This window comes from Abramis brama, assembly GCF_963993115.1.
Source record: "Abramis brama genome assembly, chromosome: 6".
NCBI classification, from domain to species: domain Eukaryota; kingdom Metazoa; phylum Chordata; class Actinopteri; order Cypriniformes; family Leuciscidae; genus Abramis; species Abramis brama.
The window spans coordinates 30516113-30540320 of NC_139968.1; the positions used below are offsets into that span (position 1 = coordinate 30516113).

At 37.2% G+C, this 24208-nt stretch overlaps 1 protein-coding gene and 2 long non-coding RNA genes across 3 annotated transcripts in view; 1 reads left to right on the forward strand and 2 right to left on the reverse strand.

Annotated features, from left to right (window-relative positions):
* On the forward strand, window positions 1-6520 carry LOC311084573. Its single transcript, XR_014606553.1, has 2 exons — window positions 1-387; window positions 2837-6520. It is a non-coding gene; the product is annotated as an uncharacterized lncRNA (long non-coding RNA).
* Window positions 1-22148, reverse strand: part of LOC311085739 — an 82105-nt gene extending 59957 nt beyond the window's left edge. Inside the window, exon 1 of the long non-coding RNA XR_014606929.1 lies at window positions 21812-22148. This is a non-coding gene — a long non-coding RNA (uncharacterized lncRNA). The remainder of the gene's footprint in view (window positions 1-21811) is intronic.
* Window positions 14692-19760, reverse strand: LOC311085271 (uncharacterized protein). Its single transcript, XM_084117710.1, has 2 exons — window positions 19492-19760; window positions 14692-16106 (listed from the first exon to the last, which is right to left on the reverse strand). Exons 1-2 carry the CDS (start codon window positions 19658-19660, stop codon window positions 14875-14877), a joined length of 1401 nt encoding a protein of 466 aa, XP_083973836.1. The 5' UTR covers window positions 19661-19760; the 3' UTR covers window positions 14692-14874.
* Window positions 22149-24208: the final 2060 nt, after the last annotated feature.

Genomic DNA, 24208 nt, shown 5'->3' on the forward strand with positions numbered 1-24208 from the left:
GCATACATAAATAAATGAATAAATAAATAAATGTGGAAAAATATTTTTGTATTTATTTATTTATTATTAAGTCAGATCTGGCATTTCATAGTATTAGTGATGGAGGGAAATGTTGTCAATCTGAAGACTGATGCTGAAATACAGAGAGATGATCAGATCGTTTGGATGTTTAGACCTCAAGAGTCTCTTATTGCTGAAAGACCAGAGAACAGAGAGACATACAGTATGATGTTGCTGATGGGAAAATCAAAGACAGACTAGAGCTGGTCGAGACGACTGGACCTCTGACCATCACAAACTTCAGAACCACAGACTCTGGAGATTATAAACTACAGGTCGAATCCAACAGTGGGGTTTCATGCAAGGCATTCAGTGTTATTGTCAGAGGTGAGTCGCTCTAGTCTACATCAGTTCTGCTTATATTTCTTTTTACAGTCAATTCAGATCAAACTTCTCAACTACAGACATTTTGTAGATTATTTTGGTCTGAAATTTAGGATTAGTTTCAAAATCTCCTATTGAACTACATTGTGAAATAAACATGCGTTTGCATGTAGTATTTTCAAAAGTACCGACGCATTGAGTCACTCAAAGCTCAACAGTGCTCAAAGCAGCACAATTTCAATATTTCAGTACTGACTTGGTACCGAAGTCAGTACTTATGACAACACTATTTGCATGTGTGACTAGATCTAGTAGTTGGTACACCTGCTCCGAAATGACAAAACACCAGATACACAGTTCAATTCTTACTTTCTCTTGGAGCGACATAACACCAGACCCGTGCTGATTCACAGGTGTAGTTCAGATCATCTCTGACACTTTAGGATGATGCAGATCAGAGCCACTTTTATTATAACTTTCATACAGCATTTCATCTTCACACAGAATGCGGAGATAGAACAGACTCTTCACTCACAGCTTTTTAGACCAGCATCTTTACGTCAGTGTTCAGCAAACTTAAACTGAGACCCTGTTTACACCTGGTATAAAGATGTCAAATCAAATCAAATCAAGTATATTTGTATAGCGCTTTTCACAATACAGATTGTATCAAAGCAGCTTCACAGTATTAAAATAAAATAATACAACAAAGTTTGTTTCTAGTGGAATTTATTGATTGATAGAATAAAATTAAATATCCCCAAAATATCCCCAACTGAGCAAGCCAAAGGCAACAGTGGCAAGGAACCGAAAAAACTCCATCAAGCGGCCTAATGGTGTCCTAAAACTCCATCAGGTGACCTAATGGAGAAAAAAAAAACCTTGGGAGAACCCAGGCTCAGTCGGGGGCCAGTTCTCCTCTGGCATTTATGAACTAGAGGCCGGATTGTAGTTTGAAACTGTGAGATTAACAATATTATATGAATGCCTGGCTGAAAAGATGCGTCTTTAATCTAGTTTTAAACTGGGAGAGTGAGTCCGAGCAACGAACAGTATCAGGAAGGCTATTCCAGAGTTTTGGAGCCAAATGTGAAAATGCTCTCCCTCCTTTGGTTGATCTGGATATCCTAGGTATGACCAAAAGCCTTGAATTTATTGATCTTAAAGAGCGCGATGGATTATAGGGTGATAGAAGATCCGCTAAATAGACTGGAGCTAGGCCGTTTAGGGCTTTATAAGTCAGTAGCAATACCTTGTAATTAATACGGAACTTTATAGGTAGCCAATGTAGTGATGATAAAATCGGTGTTATATGATCATATTTTCTTGATCTAGTAAGAACTCTAGCGGCTGCATTTTGGACTAACTGTAGCTTGTTTATTGAGGATGCAAGATGTGTTTTGGTGGATTGGATCACAAGTGGACGGCACTAAATACAGGTGTAAACGTTTTGAACTTGAGCTTGTCCACTTTCGACCACTTCCAGAGGTAGTCGAAAATGCATTTGATTGGATTACTTTTGTAGTGTAAACACTCATGTGGTCGAATGTCTTCAAACTGCCACAAAAGTCCAACTACTCTCCACCTACTGACCTAACGCGTGAACATTATGGTAAGCGCGCTAGCCAGACGGGATTTAAACTTTGTCAGATTAAGACCCAAGTTCGGTTTGAAGTAAAATAATGTACCAAGAACAATGTTCTCTCACCATTCCTGATTTCTAACACACACACAGAGCATTCGGCTGGTCTTGCAGCTTTCAGAGCAGAAACTAAAGTTGCTGCTCTCCGTATGATTTTCTGTCACACAGAGTAAGGTTACAACATAACTTTCAACACACTCAAATGTATTTTTAGTATGATTGTTTTGACAAAGTAAACAGCGCTGTGTTACCCCACAATTTTAATCTGTGAGATACACTGACCTGAGTAGTAATTCAGCACTCGCGGACAACAAAACGAAAAGAGCAGCAGTGTGTGTGTACGTATGTGTGTGATGTGGCTTCAGTCAGTTTATTCAATCATATTTCAAACACCATTTTACACTCTGATCTGTTCAAATATCCAACAAAATCCCCTCAACACAAGCTACTATAGTCAAAAATGAATGTGAATGAATGAAAGAGTGTTTGTCCTTAAAAGGAATTGCATACTGGTGAATCTTTTAATCCAACTAGTTGTAAAGGTAAACATTACATTTGAGTTTGCACGAGTTCAAAAATATAATAAATGTCATGTTCATTTGTGGAAAAGAACAATTGCGCAAACAAGATTGAACTTATAAAATAATTCAAATGTGCTACTGACAGTGTGTTATTTAAAAGATTTTGTTCATTGGTAAATTGATTGTAAATTGTTGACATTTTAAAGTCTGAAAGAAATTACTACAGACTTGATCTCCACATTTTCTCTTTTTAATTTCTTTCTTTTTCTCTGTATTTCATATTCATCAGGAAACGGAGTGAATGAATCAGAGATACCGCTGTTGAATCAAGAGGATGTGGACGGGGTGAATGCAGCAGGCAACGAGTTCCCATTAAGGAGACAAGACACGCCCACCAGTGTCAAGCACTGTGACATCATCACCATTTTAGTGCTGATTGGTTGTACAGGATGTCCGGGAGACGTGTGTGTCGCATTCTTTAATGGTCTGCCTGAAAACTCAGGATCAACTACACACTGGATTTTCAAAAGTATGTGAAGTATGTAAAGTTGTCGCACCAAGCTGATGGAGCTCAGGCTCACGTCGGTGGCAGTTTGCTGTCAACATGCTGAATCGGCGTCTGGTCTGTCAGTGGAAACTCTGATTGAATGTTCAGTTTAGGCCTGGGGCCTGGGACACACTCGATGATTTTAAAATCTTAACAATCTTAATTTAAGCTCCCGAGCATTTTGTCTTTCAATTATATCTTTCAAGCTACCTAAAGCTTTTAACACACTTGGTGGTTTCATTTTTAAATCACTTATTCTAGGAGTGTTGCTTGGAAAGAATTATGGCTTCTGAAAGGCAAAGGAAACTTAAATCGTCAGCAACCGTGACAGAGAGTCATGGCGACAAGCTGCCGCTGGATCTGGAATATCTCCGTGCCACTTTGATCTCCAAGCTATCATCTACCATCGCAGAACAGGTGAAAGCAGCCATTGACTGCTCTTGCCCCAGTTATTGCGTCCTTTGAGAGTTTTAAATTGAACATTGAATCACAAGGACGGCACATTGACGAGCTCGATAAGCACTTGAACAATTACAGCGACTGCATTGTAGCACTGGAACAGGCAGTGCTAAAGTTGAATTCGGCTAATAAACAACTCACCGATAAAGTGGAGGTCTTGGAGTCAGGCTCTCGGCGTTGCAATCTCCGTGTCATCGGCATCCCAGAGCGAGTAGAAGGGAGTGATCCGGTTACCTTTATGTCACACTTTTTCCAGGATGTGTTATGTGTTCGGGTCAGAAATCTTTCCAATACGCACCGTATTGGGCCCGTGCCTTCGGCTGACCGGGAATATCAAAGGCCTAGAGTAATGATCGTGCGGTTTCACTACTTTAACGACAAAGAAAAGAATGTTCGGCATGAGAATTGGAACCAACTCTTCCATCAGAGCCGTAAGGTTTTAATTTTTCCTGATTTTCAGGGCGGCACTTATAGCAGTGAGAAACAGCCTGCGTGAGAAGAGCGCGCAGTTCTCTCTTAGGTTCCCTGCTCGCCTGCTGATCAACCTCGGCGATGAGAAGCTTCAATTCGACTGTCCCAAAGAAGCACAGTGATGGTTTAACAAACGGTATTCAACATCCTAGTATCTTGTAGAGATAGAAATGCAAAGGACACCATTGTATAAGCTATTGTAATCTTAATACAATTCTAACTGTTAACCGAGTGAATTTAGGCAAATATGTGCTTTCATGTTGCCTGAAATGAATGTTCTCTGTTACTCCATATATGTTTGGAATCGGGAGTGCCTTCATGCGACATAGATGCGAATTGGTAGGGTTTACCAGCATCGGATGTTCCTGAGTTTTGCCGTTCTGCCTCCATTATTTGGGAATGGAGAGAAGAAATTGAGTACTTTTATATATATAAATATATATATACTATTTTTTCTCCTCCGCTTTTGACCTCCTCTAATTACATATTAACTTAACTTGATGAACAGCACCAGAAGTTCAGTTAGATTCTTGACTTGGAATGTGAAAGGACTGAATGGTCCCATTAAAAGATCCAAAATTTTGGCACATTTAAAACAACAAAAATCTGACGTTGTATTCCTCCAGGAAACTCATCTGACACTGACTCCAAACTCACTGGATATAACACTTGTTTCATTCCAACTTTGATTCCTGGTTAAGAGGAGTTGCCGTTTTAATTAACAAGACTGTGCCTTTTGCTATTGACAATGTCATTTCTGATATGAATGGTAGATATTTAATTGTGAAAGGGAAAATTTCACAAACGCCAGTAGTTTTGGTAAATGTACATGCCCCAAACTTTGATAACACTCTCTTTGCTCAGAATTTATTCTCTAAGATCCCAGCTCTGAACACACATCTTTTGATAATTGTAGGAGATCTAAACTGTGTTATTGATCCAGATTTGGATAAATCAAGTACTGTTATGAAAGCTCCCTCTGCCATGTCAAAGACATTTTCTGAGTTTATGGTTCAGAATGGGTACATTGACCCATGGAGACACTTTAATCCCACAGCGAGAAAATATTCATTCTATTCGTATGTCCATCAATCTTTTTCTCGTATAGATTTTTTTTTTATGAATAATTCTCTAATTCCTCAGGTTGTAAACTGAATATCTGCCTATTGTTGTTTCAGACAATGCCCCTCTAAGTCTTGACTTAGCACTTAAACTGAGCACTTTCGACCTCCCTGGAGGTTCAAACTCTTTACTCCTATTTGATTCAGCATTTTGTGAATATATTTCTAATTCAATAGATGATTTTCTCCTTACTAATCGAACCGATTAAATCTCATATTCCTTAGTTTGGGAAATTTTAAAAGCTTTTTTTAAGAGGACAGATAATCTCTTACTCTGCTTATGTTATTAAAGAGCGGAGGAATAGGATAAAAAAGTTATCTGACAATATTCAAGCTTTAGATGACCAATATACTCATCATAATCAATATTTATGAGCTACATAAACAAAGGCTTAATTTGCAGGTAGAATTTTATATTTTATCCACAGGTGATGCAGAAAGACTTTTGTTAGAAAGACACTTGTGGCAATTACTATGAATATGAGGATAAGGTCGGTCGACTCCTGGCCCACCAGCTGCGCAGACGAGCGGCTTCCCGTTTTATTACTCAAATTCAATTGCGCAGCCCGTTGGCACATTAACCTCAGATCCTTAAGAGATCAATTCCACTCTTAAAAACTTTTACTCCTCCCTGTACAAAACTGAAGCTTTGGACCATAAAGAAGAAATGAACCAATTTCTTGGGCTTATCAACTTCCCTAAGGTTAACTCTCTTTTAGCATCTGAACTTGATAGACCCATTGTCTTAGAGGAGATCATTAAGTCAATTAATTCATTGCAATCTAAGAAATCCCCTGGGCCAGACGGGCTGCCCTCTGAATTCTATAAGAAATGTCATGCTAAATTGGCTCCGCTTCTTTTATCTGTATTTGAGGAATCTTTAGAGCTAGGTATGTTGACCCCAACACTGAGACAAGCATCTATTGCTTAAAAATGGGAAAGACCCGACATTATGTAACTCATACAGACCTATTAGCCTCCTCAATGCTGATGTTAAGATTTTAGCCAAACTTTTAGCTTCTCGTTTTGAGGCAATACTTTAAAAATTAACATTCTGCCAAAATTTCTTAACCTCTTTTAAGCTATTCCTCTGTTTCTACCAAAATATTTCTTCAATACAAATGAATCTCCTCTTTTATATGGGCAGGAAAAACTCCTAGAGTTTTCAAAATTTTGCTCCAAAAAAGTCGACTAAGTGGAGGGCTTTCCTTTCCCAACCCTTGACCGGTGCGCTTTCTTGGGCGGCGAATATTCAGAAATTGGTGTTCTGGGTACCAACCTCCTCTTTACCATGGTGCCACTTAGAAGCTAAGTCCTGTATTTTAACATTTCTCCCTGCTATGGTGTTCTCTTATCTCCCTATGTCCCTTTCACATTACACGAAAAACCCAATAATATGCTCTTCTCTCAAAATATTCTTTCAATTTCTGCGTCATTTTAAATTTACCTCGGCATCAACCATGGCTCCTATACACAATAATCATCTCTTTTTTCCCGTTTCTGATTCCGTATACTCTTTCTGGGAAAAGAAAAGTCTGAAATGCTTTTGAAAGATCTTTTCATTAATGATGTGTTTGCAAGTTTTTCTGAATTATCCTCATCATTTAATCTCCTTCCCTCTCACCTATTTCATTATTTTCAGATTAGGCACTGTGCCTTTTCTCTGTTCTCCGGGTTTCCCTCTTTGCCTACAAAGTCTACATGGGAAGAGGCTTTTAAAATGAATCTTCACTTGGGTGTAATCTTAAAGATATATGCCATTATCTTGTCAAAGGATAATGCTCACAACATTAAAACTATCAGGGCTTGGGAAGAGGAACTTGACTAAGAGTTTGAGGATGACTACTGGAGTAGAGTATTATACAATGTACGTACCACTACTTCGTGTGCTAGGCTTAGCTTTATACAGTTTAAAACTATTCATGGAGCTCATCTCTCGAAGACAAAACTTTCTAAAATATATCCCAATGTTTTAGATTTGTGTGATGAATGTAAACTTTCACCATGTAACCTTAACCATATATGTTTGTATTTTGTCCCAAGTGACAAAACTTTTGGAATTCTTTCTTTTAAATAGTTTCTGATGTCCTAGGGGTCAAGTTAGCTGTTTGCCTTTTGATTGTAAAACCTTTGGTGTTTCATCTCGGTGTCAGCCTTTAAGCCGTAGACAGGCTGATGCCGTAGCTTTTGCATCTCTTCTTGCTAGGCACAGAATACTGTTATCTTGGACCTCCCCACAACCCCCTTCTATCTCAGTTTGGCTCAAATATTTGGCCTTTAAAAAAAAAAATAAAAAAAAAACATGAACAAATTAAGTACAATATAAGCGGTAGGGGGGAATCTTTTTTTGAAAAACAATTTATTACATTCTTCAATGATTTACAAACCTTAGATATAGATTGAGTGGGGTATATTGAGTACACATGAGTACACATATTGAGTACACACACACACACACACACACACACACACATATATATATATATATATATGTATGTGTGTGTGTGTGTGTGTGTGTATTATTTATTTATTGTTATTTATTTAATTAATTTTTGGTACTAATATTATCATCTAAATTATTCCTGTATTTTTGCTTGTATGTATATGTATGCATCTATGTAATTCTTTTATTTTATTTATTTAAATTTCTTTAATACTTTCTTTCTCCCCTCTTCAGATGTCCTGTTGTTCAGATTGGGGATTGCTTTGTTGGGGCTGGGTAGGGTTGTTTATGGTCGGTGGGGTGGTATAAAATGTAAAAATGCAGTTTGCAACAATACAAATTCTATGATTAAAAAAAAAAAATCTTAACTGATTTTAAAACTGTGGGAGACCACAGACATAAGGGCAGTTTCAACCAATTTTCAGAATTATAATCCTCCAAATGCACACACTACGACTTGATTCGCGATCGGGCCGGCTCCGGCGTTCTTCCGAGCAGTTTTCGTTCACTCTCACACCACAGGAAAATCTGATAAGATAATCTGTAGAACCATTAAGATTATCAGGACTTCACTTAGGATTGTCTTAAGGGGAGAAATCGGCCCCCGGAATAATAGGAAATATTCAAAGAAGCAAGGTGATTATTAATAATGTTTCCTCATTTTAGTCTAGTGAAAAAATCATTGTTTCCATATTCATAGCAGGGTCATCTGCATTAGGAGAGTCATGTTGCTGTACACATTTTTTTTGTAAATTAATTTGGTCCTATTATTATACACAATACTGTAAAAATGTTAAATATTTGTACATGTTGGTTCTGACTAAAACTATCTGTGCCTATTTTTATTTTTACATTTTATGAAGCTTCTTGTTATATGTATGTGTGTGTACTGGAAGCTTCAGTACCAAGGTAACACTAGCAAAAAAAGGATCTTTATGAATTTGATTCTGAAATATTTTGTTACTTGCAAATAATTTACAATCAAAATACATGAATACTTCACACATGAAAACGTCTTCGATTTAGTAAGACTTATTGTGCCTCCAGATAGTGTAGTTATCTACAATTACGCCATGCTAACCAGAAGAGAAGATTCATTTGGTCCAAATGAATCCCACGGTGACATTCAGAATCACAATAAACACATTAGAACTCACTTCTAATTGTGAATGGTACAAAATAAAGTCATTACTGAAAACAGTAATAATGTGAAGAGAGTCATATTCATTCATCAGAATTAATTTGTCTGTACAGTCTACTCCAATTTCTGCAAGAAAACAAAACAACAGATGATTAGATCCTGTACGAGCTTTTTTCAAGAACAGTGTTGACAACTTAAGAAAAGTTTGATGCCATGAAATATATATTTTACATATAACAAAAATAATATGTGTTGATGTAATTTGATTGAACCTCAATGTATAACAGATTTGAATGTCGTTTTTCAGCATTAAAAAGCAAACATTCCAATGCACTGGTCAGTTTCCGCTCTGGTTTTCACACTTCATCTCTCCCACACACCTCTACATAAAATAAAAAAACTGGGGGAAAAAAGCATATTTTTTGTCACCTTTGGCTCCTGAGATCTTCAGTTTCCAGCAGAACTTCTTACAAGCATTTATTTTATATGGTCTGTGGGGTGGATTTGAGTTTGTAGGGAGCAGAGAAACACTGAACCAAACAGCAATTTAGTTAAAATAGTTGTGATTACAGATAAAGATCAAGCTAATAGAAGAGTGGAATATGAACTGAAGAACAGACTACAAAGTTGACGACAAAGCATGATGTGCTCAGTTTTTTTTCCCCTTAGCTTCTCAATTCATACTCAATGTTTTTTTTCTAGTGGTCAACATCTTGCTAAAACTATGGCTGTGGGTGTTTGTGTTGAACACACACTGTTAAACAGATTAATATTTGTCACCTGAACCAGATTCAATGATGTCATAATGTGATTGGTTATCAAGGCAAAAGTGTTCCATTAGGCTCTTCAATGATAGAGCCATGGAATCCCTTGTGATGCATTACAATATTGCGTTACTCCCCTAAAAATTAACTATTTGTGTTACTTAGTTACTTTTTAAGAAAGTAATGTGTTACATTACTTTTGCGTAACTTAACCTCAACTGGGCTGGGCTTGTTTTTGTTTTTTTGTTTGTTTTTTTTTACTTCAAACTAACATTAAAATATTAATATTAATAATGCAAATTCACGAGTGTACAGTAGAGAACGCAGTTCAAACAAACCTTTCAGCTGTGCTGCCATTCTGGATTGCAGAAGAAGAGGATGCAGGAGAAGAAGGTTTAACACTTACTTCACCAATAATAATAATAATAATAAAAAATCTTAAGTATTTTTTGCTTATGGTTTAAAGGGGAACTATGCAGTTTTTTTAGCTTAATTTACCTAAACTGAACAGCTTCGGAGTCATTGGAATGGTTATATGACTTTTTTGAGGTTGAATGGTGGCCGTCTCGCTTTCCCCTAGCGCCTGTGAGCGGAAAAAACACCCTTGCAACTTTGGGCCAGCGGGCCAGGAAGTATCGCGTGATATCAGGTCTTGCGATGTAACGAATTGCTTTACGGCACTGCACACATACATTTATATACTAGCCTTCTGTGTATCATACATATCTCAGTGGACATGGCAATGTGCGTTCGCCGGCTTCTTTGAAAACAAATGCACATGACCAGAGGGAGAAGATGGGAGGGGGGAGAGTCACCAACGAGTTTTTACAACAGTGTTGTCAAATATCTATTCCGAAGCTGTAGGGGGAGCTCTATAGAGAAACCCGTGAGCAAAAAGCGAGAAAACAGTGAAGAAATTGCCAAAACTACAAAGTAAATTGTGTTACTTATTTGAAAAAGTAACTCAGATATTTTTGTAAATTAAAAAGATGCTTTACTTTACTAGTTACTCGGAAAAGTAATCTGATTACATAACTTGTGTTACTTGTAATGCATTGCCCTCAACACTGATAATAAGACCATCTCTGACTGTAATTAGTAGCTTTTTGATACGTAGTAATACACTATGTGTGTGTAAAAGAAATAAATGCCATGTTGAACACGAGTCCATTGTGTACATTGTGTAAACATACCCTGAGACTAGGACTTAAATAGTAAGAAGCCACAGGTGTGCTCATTAAGATTTGGTCACCCAATCAAATCACATGATGGTACAGTAGCAGGATTTTCTACTTAAATCCTGTGTGATTTCAAACAGAAGCGTATTACACTCTACTAAAACAGCAGACAGTGAAGTCATAAAAAACACATTTATAACTTACACTGTAAAATCAAACAGTGATTCTAATTAACATTTTTTTAGTTAACTTTACTTAAAGGGGGGGTGAAATGCTATTTCATGCATACTGAGTTTTTTACACTGTTAAAGAGTTGGATTCCCATGCTAAACATGGACAAAGTTTCAAAAATTAAGTTGTACGTTTGATGGAGTATTTCTGTGCCAAAAATACTCCTTCCGGTTTGTCACAAGTTTCGGAAAGATTTTTTCGAGTATGGGCCTGTGTGACGTCAGATGGGGCAGAATTTCCTTATACGGGTCCTAAGGGCTCTTCTCCCGGAAGGGCGCGCACGCACCCGTAGACCAGAGCGAGACGGGACAACGAAAGCAGTACGCCCATCAAAGCGCTGTGCTCGGCTGCAGTCACAGGACTTTGTTTGTTCCCTGCATTTCGACGATGATTGTTTTATAAACAAGGCCCAGTTCGACGCCGGATTTGCAGATCATCTAATGCTTAAGGATGGAGCAGTCCCAACGATAAAGGTTCACGGTCGTGCGTTGTAACCGCAGGCAGTGAGTAAAACTACTTCAAATGTCTGTGTGTTGTTAGCTATCGGCGCGTAAGCACAGCCCACACGGCACGCCTCCAGCCGCTCGTTTTTTTCCGGAAAGACTCGGTACAGCCTATCTTTCTTTTATAAATATAATAAAACTAAAGACTTTTTGGAGATATGAAGGATGCAATACTACTCTATAGGTACTCAAGATTAACATGAGATTGACTGAAACTGAGTGTTTCACCCCCCCTTTAATGTCTTAACTTAATTGTAAAACTATTCAGATTCAATATTGTTTTAGTCATCATTATGGTGATTAGTGTTCCCTATGGTTGGGCACTTGGAACATAATTTATACAATTGTAATTCTCTTCCCATTGATGCAGCAATGCAACAAGAAATCAGTTATTTTGGTTTCAAAGGAAGATATGTTTTGTTGTTGTTGTTGTTTCTTAACAAGTTATGAAAATAATGTTGGAATAATGACAGACATAGCCTGGCTATACCATCTCATCTGACAGCAGATACATCAGGACGTGCAACTGCCTCTGACAGAAGAATTTATTTTTCCAAGGTGAGTCTTATACATTACAACAAATAAATAGCTTTTATAAAAATGTATTAATAAAGTACTTTAGAAAGACAATAAAACCTTATTTTATTATTATGTTATGTTATAGTACTGGTGGCTGTTAAGTTTCCATGACAACCGGGAACACATTAAAGTTGCTGGAGAGAACAGCATCTGTTATTTCTCTCTGTCCCTTGTCAGTTATATAAAAAAAGATCTACAACTGTGTCAGATTGGTTAAGTAACATTGTCCACAGTTGTACTTTAAGTACTTTTGTTACAAACCAGTTTGACATTATTTCTTTCATACGTTTTCCATCTTTTCTGCAGGGGGAAATACATGGAACAATTCAAGTCTGGAAACATGCACCGGGATCCCATTGGTGGAAAAGGGGTAAGAGAGTTCAGACATGGCTTTTGTAGATGAAGTGTGTGGCCCAGACACACAAAATGGCGGTAAATCCAACCCTGGGAGCACAGAGGACAAAGGAAAGCCCAGTCAACATGAAAAAACTACAAAGATGGCAAAAGAAACAGGAAGTATAACAAAAGTCCATGTATACACACATACAGCAATTGCCAATTTGCTTGCAAAAGACTTGCGTTACCTTGCAATTATTATTTGGTAAACAAATAAAAAAAACTAGATTAAAGTGAAAACGAATGAGATATTTCTCTCTTTATTGACTTAAAAGATGTCCAAAGAAGGGGAGAATCAAAGAAGCATCTAGTTACAAAGCTACATGATCATTTCTCTTACATAGGCACTTGGTAAATACATCAAAAGTTGTAGAGAAACTAGATATTTTTAGCACAACAATGAAGAACAATTTAATAAAAAATCTCAGAGAAATGTCAACTTCCCGGAGTACACTTGAGCACACAAACATGTTGTACATGTAAAAAACTTTTGAATTTTTTTTTTTCATAAAAGAGTAAAATAAAAAAAAGTCACACATACATTATAAGAAATTAAAAAAAGGACAATACAAAAATCATAATAATGAATAATAATTCAATTTATATCATAAAGGTGATGATATAAAGGAATACAACTTCTTAGATATAGTTCTTCTAGGAGAAACTTTGAGTAAATCTCAAACTCAAACTTGAAACTGTTGGTTTTAGGATGATTGTGTGGTTACTTGTTTCAGCTAGTTAGGAGGACAGGATTTTGTGGAAGACACAACTCTAACTGAATGACATTTTGTGTTTTAGAGCCATAACTACATTAATACATTTGCAAAATGTTTCCTTAAATTAAGTGTGAGTGATTATATTTTTGATTAATGTGTGTGTTGTGTTATTTGTATTGTATCACGTGATTTTGACTAGTTATATACTGTACGTGTTACGTATGCGTAATAATTCTGAAGAATAAGGAAGAAGGAAGGGTTGGTGCTAGACAGTCTGTTTACAGTCTAGACAGATAGACTGTTTTTGGTATGTGAAAAGGTGTAAAATAGTTTTTGAGTTTGATTTCTTTTAAAATGCAACAAGACAAAGAAAAAGTAAAGTTTTACAAGATTGGTGTGTCAAATCCTTTGCGGCACACCCTTGCGGAAATGGTGAAGAAAGGACAATGGCTCAGATCGCCGTAACATTGTGTTACGTTTGAACTTATAATGTCTGAAATCATAGTTCCTGTTTAGATCCAGAAGTTTTGAGTAGGGAAGCTAATTTATTTTTTCACATGAAGGACAGTGAAATGGCTTCTCTTCAGTGTGGATGCTCTTATGTATTTTCAGTTGTCCTGGCTCTTGTCACACTGTGAACTGTGATGGATTTTTCAATGATAGCAATAATAAACTGTATTTTAAACTCATCATATCCTTAATTACTTCTCTTTTAGGCCTAACATTCTAAACACTTGAACAAAATGTCGATGGAAAATCTCAGATGCTGACCAGACGATATCAGAAATATACTGTCTAGAGTAGTCTCATGACATATTGAGTAATCTAACCTTTTCCATTTTTTCGTGACTTGAGATCTAAATTGGCTTCTACCTAGTAACAGAAATGTTTGCATATGAAGAACCAATCAAATTGTAGGAAAATTATAGTTAAAATTATATTAATTATTTTTGCTGGTGGGATTCTCTCTGAAAATTGTCTGAGATCCTCCAGCCATGGTTAAAGCATATTTGAAGGCATTGTCTGGAGTCTAGTTATTGCTGCACTGCAAGTTAGAGTTACGAGACCCAGGGGATGTCGATTGTAGACGAGACTCAGATATAGAAAATTAACGTTGATTGTAGACGTTCGGGGACGTCAAATGTAGACGAGACCCAGATACAGGAAAACTAACGTTGACTGTAGACGTTTGGGGATGTCAATTGTAGACTAGACCCAGGTAGACTTTAGTCAAGTGCGAAAAGAAGAAAAAATCTATTACATTTTGGCGAGCCAGCCAGGAGTCCTCAGAATCTCCCTCTGTCAGTGGATGGGGACGAGGAACCACATTGTCTTCATTCTGCCAGACTGCAGAACCCTGTTCGACAGAGGGACCATTCCAGATGGGCTATAAAATAATTTAAGGTAGGATGACAGACTCCATACTTTTCTTTTAAAATGCTTCTAAATCAATTAATGGTTTAATTGAATTTTGGATTCTGTGAAGTAAAATTATTGAAGAAAACTGGTGATCACAATTAAAATATTTAAGAGTTAAATTATGTTTTTCCCTTGGCTATTAATTAAGGGCAATGATATGGTTAAATTCATTATTTGTTGTATTTGAGAGTGCTCCCAGTGCTGCCAATATCCAGCAACTTCGCACAGCCATTGAAGAGGAGAGGAACAACATTCCACAGGCCACAATCAACTTTCTTGTGCTTCTTTTTTCTCCAAAATGAGAACACTTGAACACTTCTGAAACTCTTCCTGCACTGATAGCAAGTGTGCGGCTTCTCTCAGTAAGAGTTTTTTTGTGTGCAGCTTCCCTCCTGGTGCTGCTTCAGTTCACCCTGTGTAAAATATGCTTTTCCACAAACAAAGCACACATGATTCTTCACACCACTGTGTTTTTTCTGGTGTAATCTTAAACTATTCGGCCAAGAAAAACGCTTTCCACACAAACACACGTAAGGCTTCTCCTTTGAATGAACGATCATGTGCTTCTTCAGGGAATCTGCCAAATTAAATTTTTTACTGCACTGATTACAGTTAAATGTTTTTTCTCCAGAATGAGAACGCAGGTGTACTCTAAAAGAACCTGCCAATCTGAAACTCTTCCCACACTGATCACATGTGTACGGCTTCTCTCCAGTGTGGATTTTCATGTGATCATTAAGGGCTACTTTTAGTGTGAAACTCTTCCCGCACTGATCACATGTGTACGGCTTCTCTCCAGTGTGGATGTTCATGTGATCATTAAGGGCTCTTTTTCGTGTGAAACTCTTGCCGCACTGATCACATGTGTGCGGCTTCTCTCTGGTGTGGATTTTCATGTGATCATCAAGGACTACTTTTAGTGTGAAACTCTTCCCGCACTGATCACACGTGTACAGCTTCTCTCTGGTGTGGATTTTCATGTGATCATCAAGGGCTACTTTTAGTGTGAAACTCTTCCCGCACTGATCACATGTGTGTGGCTTCTCTCCAGTGTGGATTTTCATGTGATCATCAAGGACTACTTTTACTGTGAAACTCTTCCCACACTGATCACATGTGTGTGGCTTCTCTCCAGTGTGGATTTTCTTGTGTCTTTTAAGGAGATATTTTATGACAAAACTTTTCCCGCATTGATCACATGTGTGCAGCTCCTCTCCAGTGTGGATCTCCATGTGATAATTAAGGGTTCTTTTTTGTGTGAAACTCTTCCCACACTGATCACATGTGAAAGGCTTCTCTCCAGTGTGGATTTTCATGTGTGACTTAAGGGATCCTTTAGGTGTAAAACTCGTCCCACAATGATCATATGTGAAAGGCTTCTCTCCGCTATGAACGGTCATGTGATCTTTAAGATTTTGTTTGTATGGGAAGCTTTTTCCACACTGAGAGCAAGTGAAAATTTTGATGGCTCTTCTTATCACAAGTTTACTTCCGGTCTGTGAGCAACTCAAAGATTTTTCTTCAGTTTTGACCTGATGTTCCTCCTCCGCTTCATCCAGTTCTTCACTCTCCTTAATCTCTTCCATCAGATCTAACATAAAAGTAAAAAACTTTTAATTTTGCATTTGCAACTTTTACATTTGCTCTAATATAGTTATATTAATAGTTAGCGTTCTTGTTGTGAACAGGCCTAAACACTTATTAACACCATACAAGTCAAAGTTTGATTACAAACAAAGACTGGGGAAAAAAAATCATGCTTTTAACAGTAAAACAGTAAAATTTAATTTGTTATGTAGTTGTTCTGGGTGGGTGCATAAAACCTGTCAAAAGAGCCCACCTCCAACCTCTGATTTCTGCTCTCTAAATGGTTTGCTCTGCTCCTGTCTGCCTCATTGCTTCTGCTGTTGTTGCGTTGGTGTGAGTCTAAAAGCTTCGTATATCTTTCTGTTTTGAAACATTATTTACTATCATTCCTTGTTGTTTATACTGCTAAATATGGGCTAACTTACTCAACATCACACATTAACCTGACATCGCTAGTTTCAATCTAAATCATTATTGCTAGCACAACACGCTAATAATTCGCTAGCCTGTTAGCATGCCATCTGTGCGCAGCTGCGCTCTATATTTATTTATTTTTCTCGCACCTTTTACAAGTCCATCAAACAACTTAGTCATGTCATCTTCTCCTCTTATTGTTACTTGCACCTCATGCAACATGTTTAGCATATCCTTCTCTGTCAGCACAAGATTTACATGTGATAAATGCAGGGAGATAGTAAAGCTGACGGGGAAGATTTCAGAACTAGAGACACGCATCCAAGCTTTAATCTAGGTTAATTGTAAGAGTACAAGGGTTTTAAATACTGCTTTTGATGCGACTAGCTTAGTGAACTCTTTACATTGTTCGGTTCCGGCTTAAGTAGAGCCGGTGCAGCAGGGCAACTGGGTGACGGTGAGGCGCTGTAATCGCAGGACAAAACACTGCTCTTCCGTTCTGATTACAACTTCAAACAGATTCTCCCCTCTCAGTGAAACACCCACTGTAAATCCTGTTGAATGTGCCCTAGTTATTGGTGATTCTATTACACGGAACGTGAAAATAGAGACACCAGCCACCATAGTCACATGTTTGCCGGGAGCCAGAGCACCTGACAAAGCAAATTTAAAAGTGCTGGCTAATGCTAATTGTAAATTCTCTAAGATTATTATTCATGTCGGAACAAATGATGTCCGACTCCACCAGTCGGAGATCACCAAAATTAATGTTAAAGAGGTGTGTGACCTTGCAAGTATGATGTCAGGCACTGTAATTTGCTCTGGCCCCCTTCCTGTTTACAGGAGTGATGAGATACTTAGTAGATTGTCCTCACCCGCAAAATAATATTGAATTCATAGACAATTGGAAACGTTTTTGGGGCAGACCTGACCTGTTGAAAAGAGATGGCATTCATCCCTCCTGGGATGGTGCTGCTTTTCTCTCTAGTAATATGGCACATAGTCTTAGAGCTCAAACATGACAATCTGGGGCTCAGGTCAGGAAGCAGAGAGACTGGCTAAACTGACTGTCTGCTAGCTGTCTCACGTCACCAAGGTCAGATAAATCCCATCACATAGAGCCTCTTTCACCTAGATATCATCATATAGAGACTGTGTCTGTTCCCCGAATTAGGACATACAAAAAACTTCCAAACCCATCTAAGGGTAAAAATTTAATTGATGTTCAACAACTAAAAAACAGATATAATACAAATGAGCAAATTATAAAGCTTGGGTTGCTGAATATTAGATCCCTTACTTCAAAAGCACTTATTGTTAATGATATGATTTCAGATAATAACCTAGATGTGCTGTGTTTGACAGAAATCTGGCTAAAACCAAACAATTACTTTAAATGAGTCCACCCCCCAAGATTACTGTTATAAACATGAGCCTCGTCTGAAAGACAAAGGGGGGAGGTGTTGCTGTAATTTATAGTAATATTTTTAGAATGACTAAGAAGTCTAGTTTCAAATATAATTATTTTGAAGTGTTGGCTCTTAATATAGCAATATATAGTGTAAATGATAAATCACGTTTGAGATTTGTGCTGGCTAATGTATACAGGCCACCAGGGCACCATACAGACTTTATCAAAGAATTTGCTGACTTTCTATCAGAGTTAGTACTGGTTGCAGGTAAAGTCATAATTGTTGGTGATTTTAATATACATGTAGATAATGAAAAAGATGCATTGGGACTGGCATTTAAATACTATTGGAGTTAGACAACATGTGTCAGGAACTACTGATTGTCATAATCATACCCTAGATCTAATATTATCACACGGAATCAATGTTGATGCCGTTGAAATTCTGCAGCAGAGCGATGACATCTCAGATCAGAAGGCATCCCTCCCCTCCCTTTACCTCTCTACAGATAAGGCGTTGTCGGGATAATTCCGGTTCGTGTGACTACGTGGAAGCGCTAAATATTCTGTATTAATTTTAAGGCCAGACAAGTTGTATGTTGAGGGTTGATTTGTGGGGAAGGACTACTCGCCTGCGCACATATATCTAAACACACATACCTATAGACTGAACTCTTAATGCGCATGTGCACGCCATCGGCGTTCTCGCTGGTTCGAGTTTTTGAAGTTTGCGCAGAAAGAACTTAAGAGTTTTCTGTTAAAACGGTGTCATGTAAGCGGCCCCTAAGTTAATAACTAATGATCGTTGCAACGGAAGTGAATCAATCAAACTAACTTTAGCTGGACAAAAACTTTATTCTAGAGCTGCTATAAAGCCAAAACACTTTACTTTAATTTCCTATTATCAATGTAAAGCTGCTTTGGAACAATCTACATTGTTAAAAGCGCTATAAAAATGAGGATGACTTGACTTAATATTTTGTTGTATTGTGCACCATATTGCATTTGTAGTAAGACATTTATTGAACCGTTCAAAGCTGTTCACAGAAAATGCAGTTATTTATACAACTTCATGTTGTTCAAAGCATTTATTATTTTTCAAAGCATTTTATTATTTTATTATTTATTTATTATTTTTAACTTCTCAGTGTTTTGTTTTGGAATAAATAAATAAATATATATATATATATATATATATATATATATATATATATATATATATATATATATATATATAGTTCTGCAGAAGACTAGATTCATCCAGCTTTTTTTAATGATAAGGGTGAATAAACTATTTTTGGGGGAACAATCCCTTTAACTGCTACATAATAGCACTCCAGCAAACCACCACTCAGATACAATCAACTGTGCCATTATCTTTAAAAAAACTGTACTTTTGATACTAAAGCAGTTTTAATATTTGTGAGCATCTTTAGTAAAATTCTAATTTTATGTAGGTATGACAAATGTTATACTGACTGACTAACCTTTAAAGAACTGCTAAAGTTTTATAACTTTAATGTTTCACAGTATCATAAATGAAGAATCAAAAATAAACACCAACCTATCTGTTTTTCAGTCTCTTCAAGCTTCACTCTGAGGGGTTCTTGATCAGGATCACTCCTGTTCTCACTGTAATCTTCAATAAACTCCATTTTTACAGGTTTCTCACAGTAATCTTCAATAAACTCCATTTTCACAGGTTTCTGTTCTTCCTGCTGGTCTGAATGCATCTCTTCACTTATAATAGTGATAGCTTAAAAAACTGATTCGTGAAGTTTAAAATACTTTGCAAATCTTTTGTTTTGAAACAGCTTCTGTTCAGTGCGTGTCTCTTCTACTGTTTCTGGTGGTTTGGGAAACCAACTTAAAGAGTGCCGTTCCACCACCGACTGGTCTGGAGTGTGAAGAGCACATAAAGCTTGAGGGGATAAAGAAGAGAGATCCAAGTTAGATTGAAAAAGTAGAAAAAAATATAAATGTTTTATGTTATGTTTTTAAAATATGTAAACATTTTCTAATATGTTCATGATTGCCTTTTATTTCAATTAGAACTTTTGGGATAGCTGAGCATTTTAGAAGCTTTGTTTCTGAGGGGCTGTTTACACAACACTGTTTTCAACTAAAAACGTAAAACTTTTTATATGTTTTGGCTGTTAATTTACACGACATTGGGCGTTGTGGGTGCCTGAAAACGCAAACTTTTAAAATGGGTTTCAAAGTGGAAGTTTTTGAAACCGGTCTTCATAACAAAAAAGGAATCTGTGGAAACAATGCCGTCATACACATGCGTAGGGGAGCGCAGGGCACAACCTAACACATTTTGGTTTTGGCCCAATTATTTTAAAAAACTTTTTTTTTTTTTTTACACAAGCAACATACACATCTCTGCTTGCTACAAATGAATACTTAAAGTTTTTTTCTAGGACCTACCATTTTCGTACAGTTTCACTGAAAGTGACAGAAGTGCAAATGTTGCAACTTACCCCATATGCAGGGTTAATTGAAACAGACAGAGGGGTTAGTTGTAACACTTGTGTAACACACATACTATTTTATCTGTATAATTTGATATTGTTTGTAGATAGATATCCATACATGTACATGTAGATAGACATCCCTCATCCAATCATCCTTCTATTATGGATCCATATCATATATAAATATATATGAAAGTGCTGCACAGTTTTGCAATAAATAAATAAATAAATAAAATCATCAAATATTGTAATTGCTATTGAATTATATTTGTGTGTGGCAGCTGCATGCAAAATTATTATTATTAATAATAACAGTAGGCCTAATAATACGGAGCCCCTAAAGGAACGTGGTGGTGGAAAAAAAAAATTAGGATGGGAGAAATTCTTGAGCTAAACGTTGTTAAAACACAAACGACACCTAGTTACAATCATATAACCTAGTCAACGAGCTACAACCCAATTCTCCTCAAAACGAGCTTTATAATATTAATTTGTCTCTATAACCAGCCGAATGAGAGACAAGTTCAAATAAGGGGCCGTCTGCAAAGTGCAAAATCCCAAAACCCTTCTGCACATTTTATATTATTATTCAATACATAGTTCCCACAGGCCAATTAATGTCACGTGACCTCCCCGGAGACGCCATCTTTGAGGGCAAAAGCTGCTGTGTTTACAATGTTTTACCATACTGTCTATGAGTTTTACAAGCAAATTTCGAATATTTCTTTCCATTTATAATGTTACGAAAATCATGAAGAGACAAAGTGACAGAGATTATAAAGAGACTCTATTAACACAAGACAGAGAGAGGTACAATGCGAAAATTTCAGATTATTGCCTCAAATTATGCAGCTTTGCCTCAGATACAGTATTATCATGTGTATCATTATCTGGTATTGGCTAGGAGTTTTAATACATGTGAGCAATTCCGAGCCTGGAAATATGTGCATGAATATGAATATACACGGTAATATACACGGTATGAAAATAAATAAAACTCAAGTGCAAATTAATTAATGTAATGCGGAACTACTTTATACGCGGGTTCTTTAGGGACATAATCTGAGATTGCCGTGCTGGAATGTGTGTGTGTGAGTGTGTGTGTGAGAGTGAGAGAGTCGCGGGCGCGATCGAACAGTGGAAACAATGTTGTTTTTGTATGTTTTTAATATCTCGTCATTTTGTTCATACAGGACATAATTCAAACTGCAAAGTGTTAACTTATATTTGTGTACACTCGCAATAAAAAACAACAAATTCTTGCGTGTTTTGAGGGAGTTTCTTTCCTGTTTATCCTCGCCAGCCATAACCTCCGTCGTTGTTCTGACAAAAGCTTAACGTTAGTCTTCTCACATTCATGAAGTCTAATGACAGGTATACTGTAAAATCCAAATTTAACTGAACCTCCGACACGATTTAAACATCCATTGACCCAGCAGGAGATCACCATTTTCACTTTTTATCACGAAATTAACTCGCTTCAGCTTCTTCTACTATTGTTCTGCCCACAGAAATGGCGCCGGGTCGGCAAATGCTAAAAAACTAAATTTAACTGAACCTCCGGCACGATTGGAACATCCATTGACCCAGCAGGAGATGACCATTTTCACTTTTTAATCACAAAATTTCCGTTTCAGCTTCTTCTTCTCATGTTCTGCATTGTAAGAATGTTGTGTTCTGCCCTCAGAAATGGCGCCGGGTCGGCAAATGCCCGTATGTTGTGACGTCATGTGGGAACTATGTATAGCTTCACTGTGACACACTGTACTCTCACCAAATTAAGTTCACACATCACTACTCTCCTGCTGGTTATACTACAATAATTAGTTTGATAATTAATGCATAATTTGTATGATTATTTATTATGAAATAAAATCAATAACTTCACCCTTTTTTAGAAAAAGGTTGTAAAATGGTTGTAACTATTATGTTAGCTGCCTATGGTAACAATACAATTTGTGTAAAGCATAGGCCTACTTATTTTTTATGTGCAATTACTTCTCAAACTAAGTTTTGTATAACTAACATTAGAGCAGTGATGTGTAAACTAAATTTGGTGTGTTACAGTGAAGTTATTGAATATTCTTCATAATATAAAATGTGCAAAAGCAGTGTAGTATGACCAGTGGCAGTGGGTCACCATTGATGTGTAAACTGAATTGGGAGACACTACAGTTTGTAACATTGAAGTTAATGACTATTTTTGTATTTTTGACTATGAGTTGATGCTGTAGTCGTTGGGTCGTTTGGGTTATATTGCACTTTGCAGACGGTCCCTTCGAACTTGTCTCTCAGCCGCCTGCTCATAAAGATCCATTTAGCCTATATTATAAAAGCTTCATACTTTGACATTTAAATTCCAATGGTCTGAAGGTGATGGCGTCACATCTGGAACGTCAACGTCATTCCTTCTCTCTTCAGATGTGCTGGTTGACATCTCAGCTTTAATACCAGTTCTTGCTCTCCCCCCGTCCTCTGGCTCTTGGTGTTCTGCTGGCTGAACCTCTCTTGGAAGTTGAGGGACGGGGATCCTCTCCTGATGAGGTGCTGTCATCATGTCCCTCAGTATAATTTTTTTAATGATTTTCATAGAGAGAGAGGATCATACAATTACCCAAAAGTTTCTTCACAATAACAGAACAAAAAAATTACCTGTAATAATTCTGTGGGGAAATATAAAAGTGACTTTATTTATTTGTTAAATATTGTAGACATAGGTCCGATCAAAATCCATGTGAAAACAGCTTATATTTATCAAAATAAAATTACGTGTATGGGTAGTGTAACTATGACGTGTTAAGCCCCGCCCCTCACTCCCGGTTCCGAAACTGTTGCTGCGTTCCAAACCGCATACTTCCCTACTATTTAGTATGGGAAAAAGAGTAGGCGAGCGAAAAAGTATGTACGAATCCAAAAGAGTAGGCGAGAATTACCTGGGTGACGTACTAATTATCGCGAGATTCGGACTTAAGTCCCAGATAGCAATTACATTTGGGCCACATGTGGGTATTATCTGGCACATATGGCCTAGATGTGGCATGGCTGAACAGATATGGGCCAAATTGTAGCCAAATTTGTTTTGCCATAACTTTAAAATCTGCGGGAAATGCTCTCTTGGTTCACAACTGATTTTGAGGTATATGGCCCAGATAACAACGAACACATGAGGACCATATGTGGTTGAGCTATGGCACACAGTGAGAAACACCGACTTGTGGTAAACATTTGGCTTATACGTGGAAAAACGCAGGAATCCTGAAATTAAGTGTGGCAAATATCCACCGTTCCACACCTCAGGTTGCTCTGCATCTCCCCTCCTATTGGTCGAGACTACGGCGCGAGTTTGACTGAGACGCTGTGCAGCTGACGCCATTTACTCTGCTTTCCTCACGACTGTGTACATTCAGGTAAGTGATGTTTTGGCATTTTAAGGTCATATAATTGAAATATGCAGCATTATGTGTCAGTATTGCATGTTATTATGCGTTTAGATATTCGTTTCATCGAGGAAGGGGTTGAACTAGCTAATATTTTCCTCAGTTTACTGCTATAACTTACAATAAAGTTCAATGTAGGCTAGCAGTTCGCTGGTTTGCCGTTTTAAATTAAGATGTCTTTATTTTTTATTAATAATGCGTGTGCATTATTTTATGTATATTTTTATTTAACTCTGAAATGATATTCAACCAAGACTTTTTCTCATGACTTTTCCCTCTTTAAAATTAAAGTTGTAACGTTAGGTTAGGCTATTAGTGTCATCACAATACCAAAATTATGACTTTCGATACAATACCCGATTGA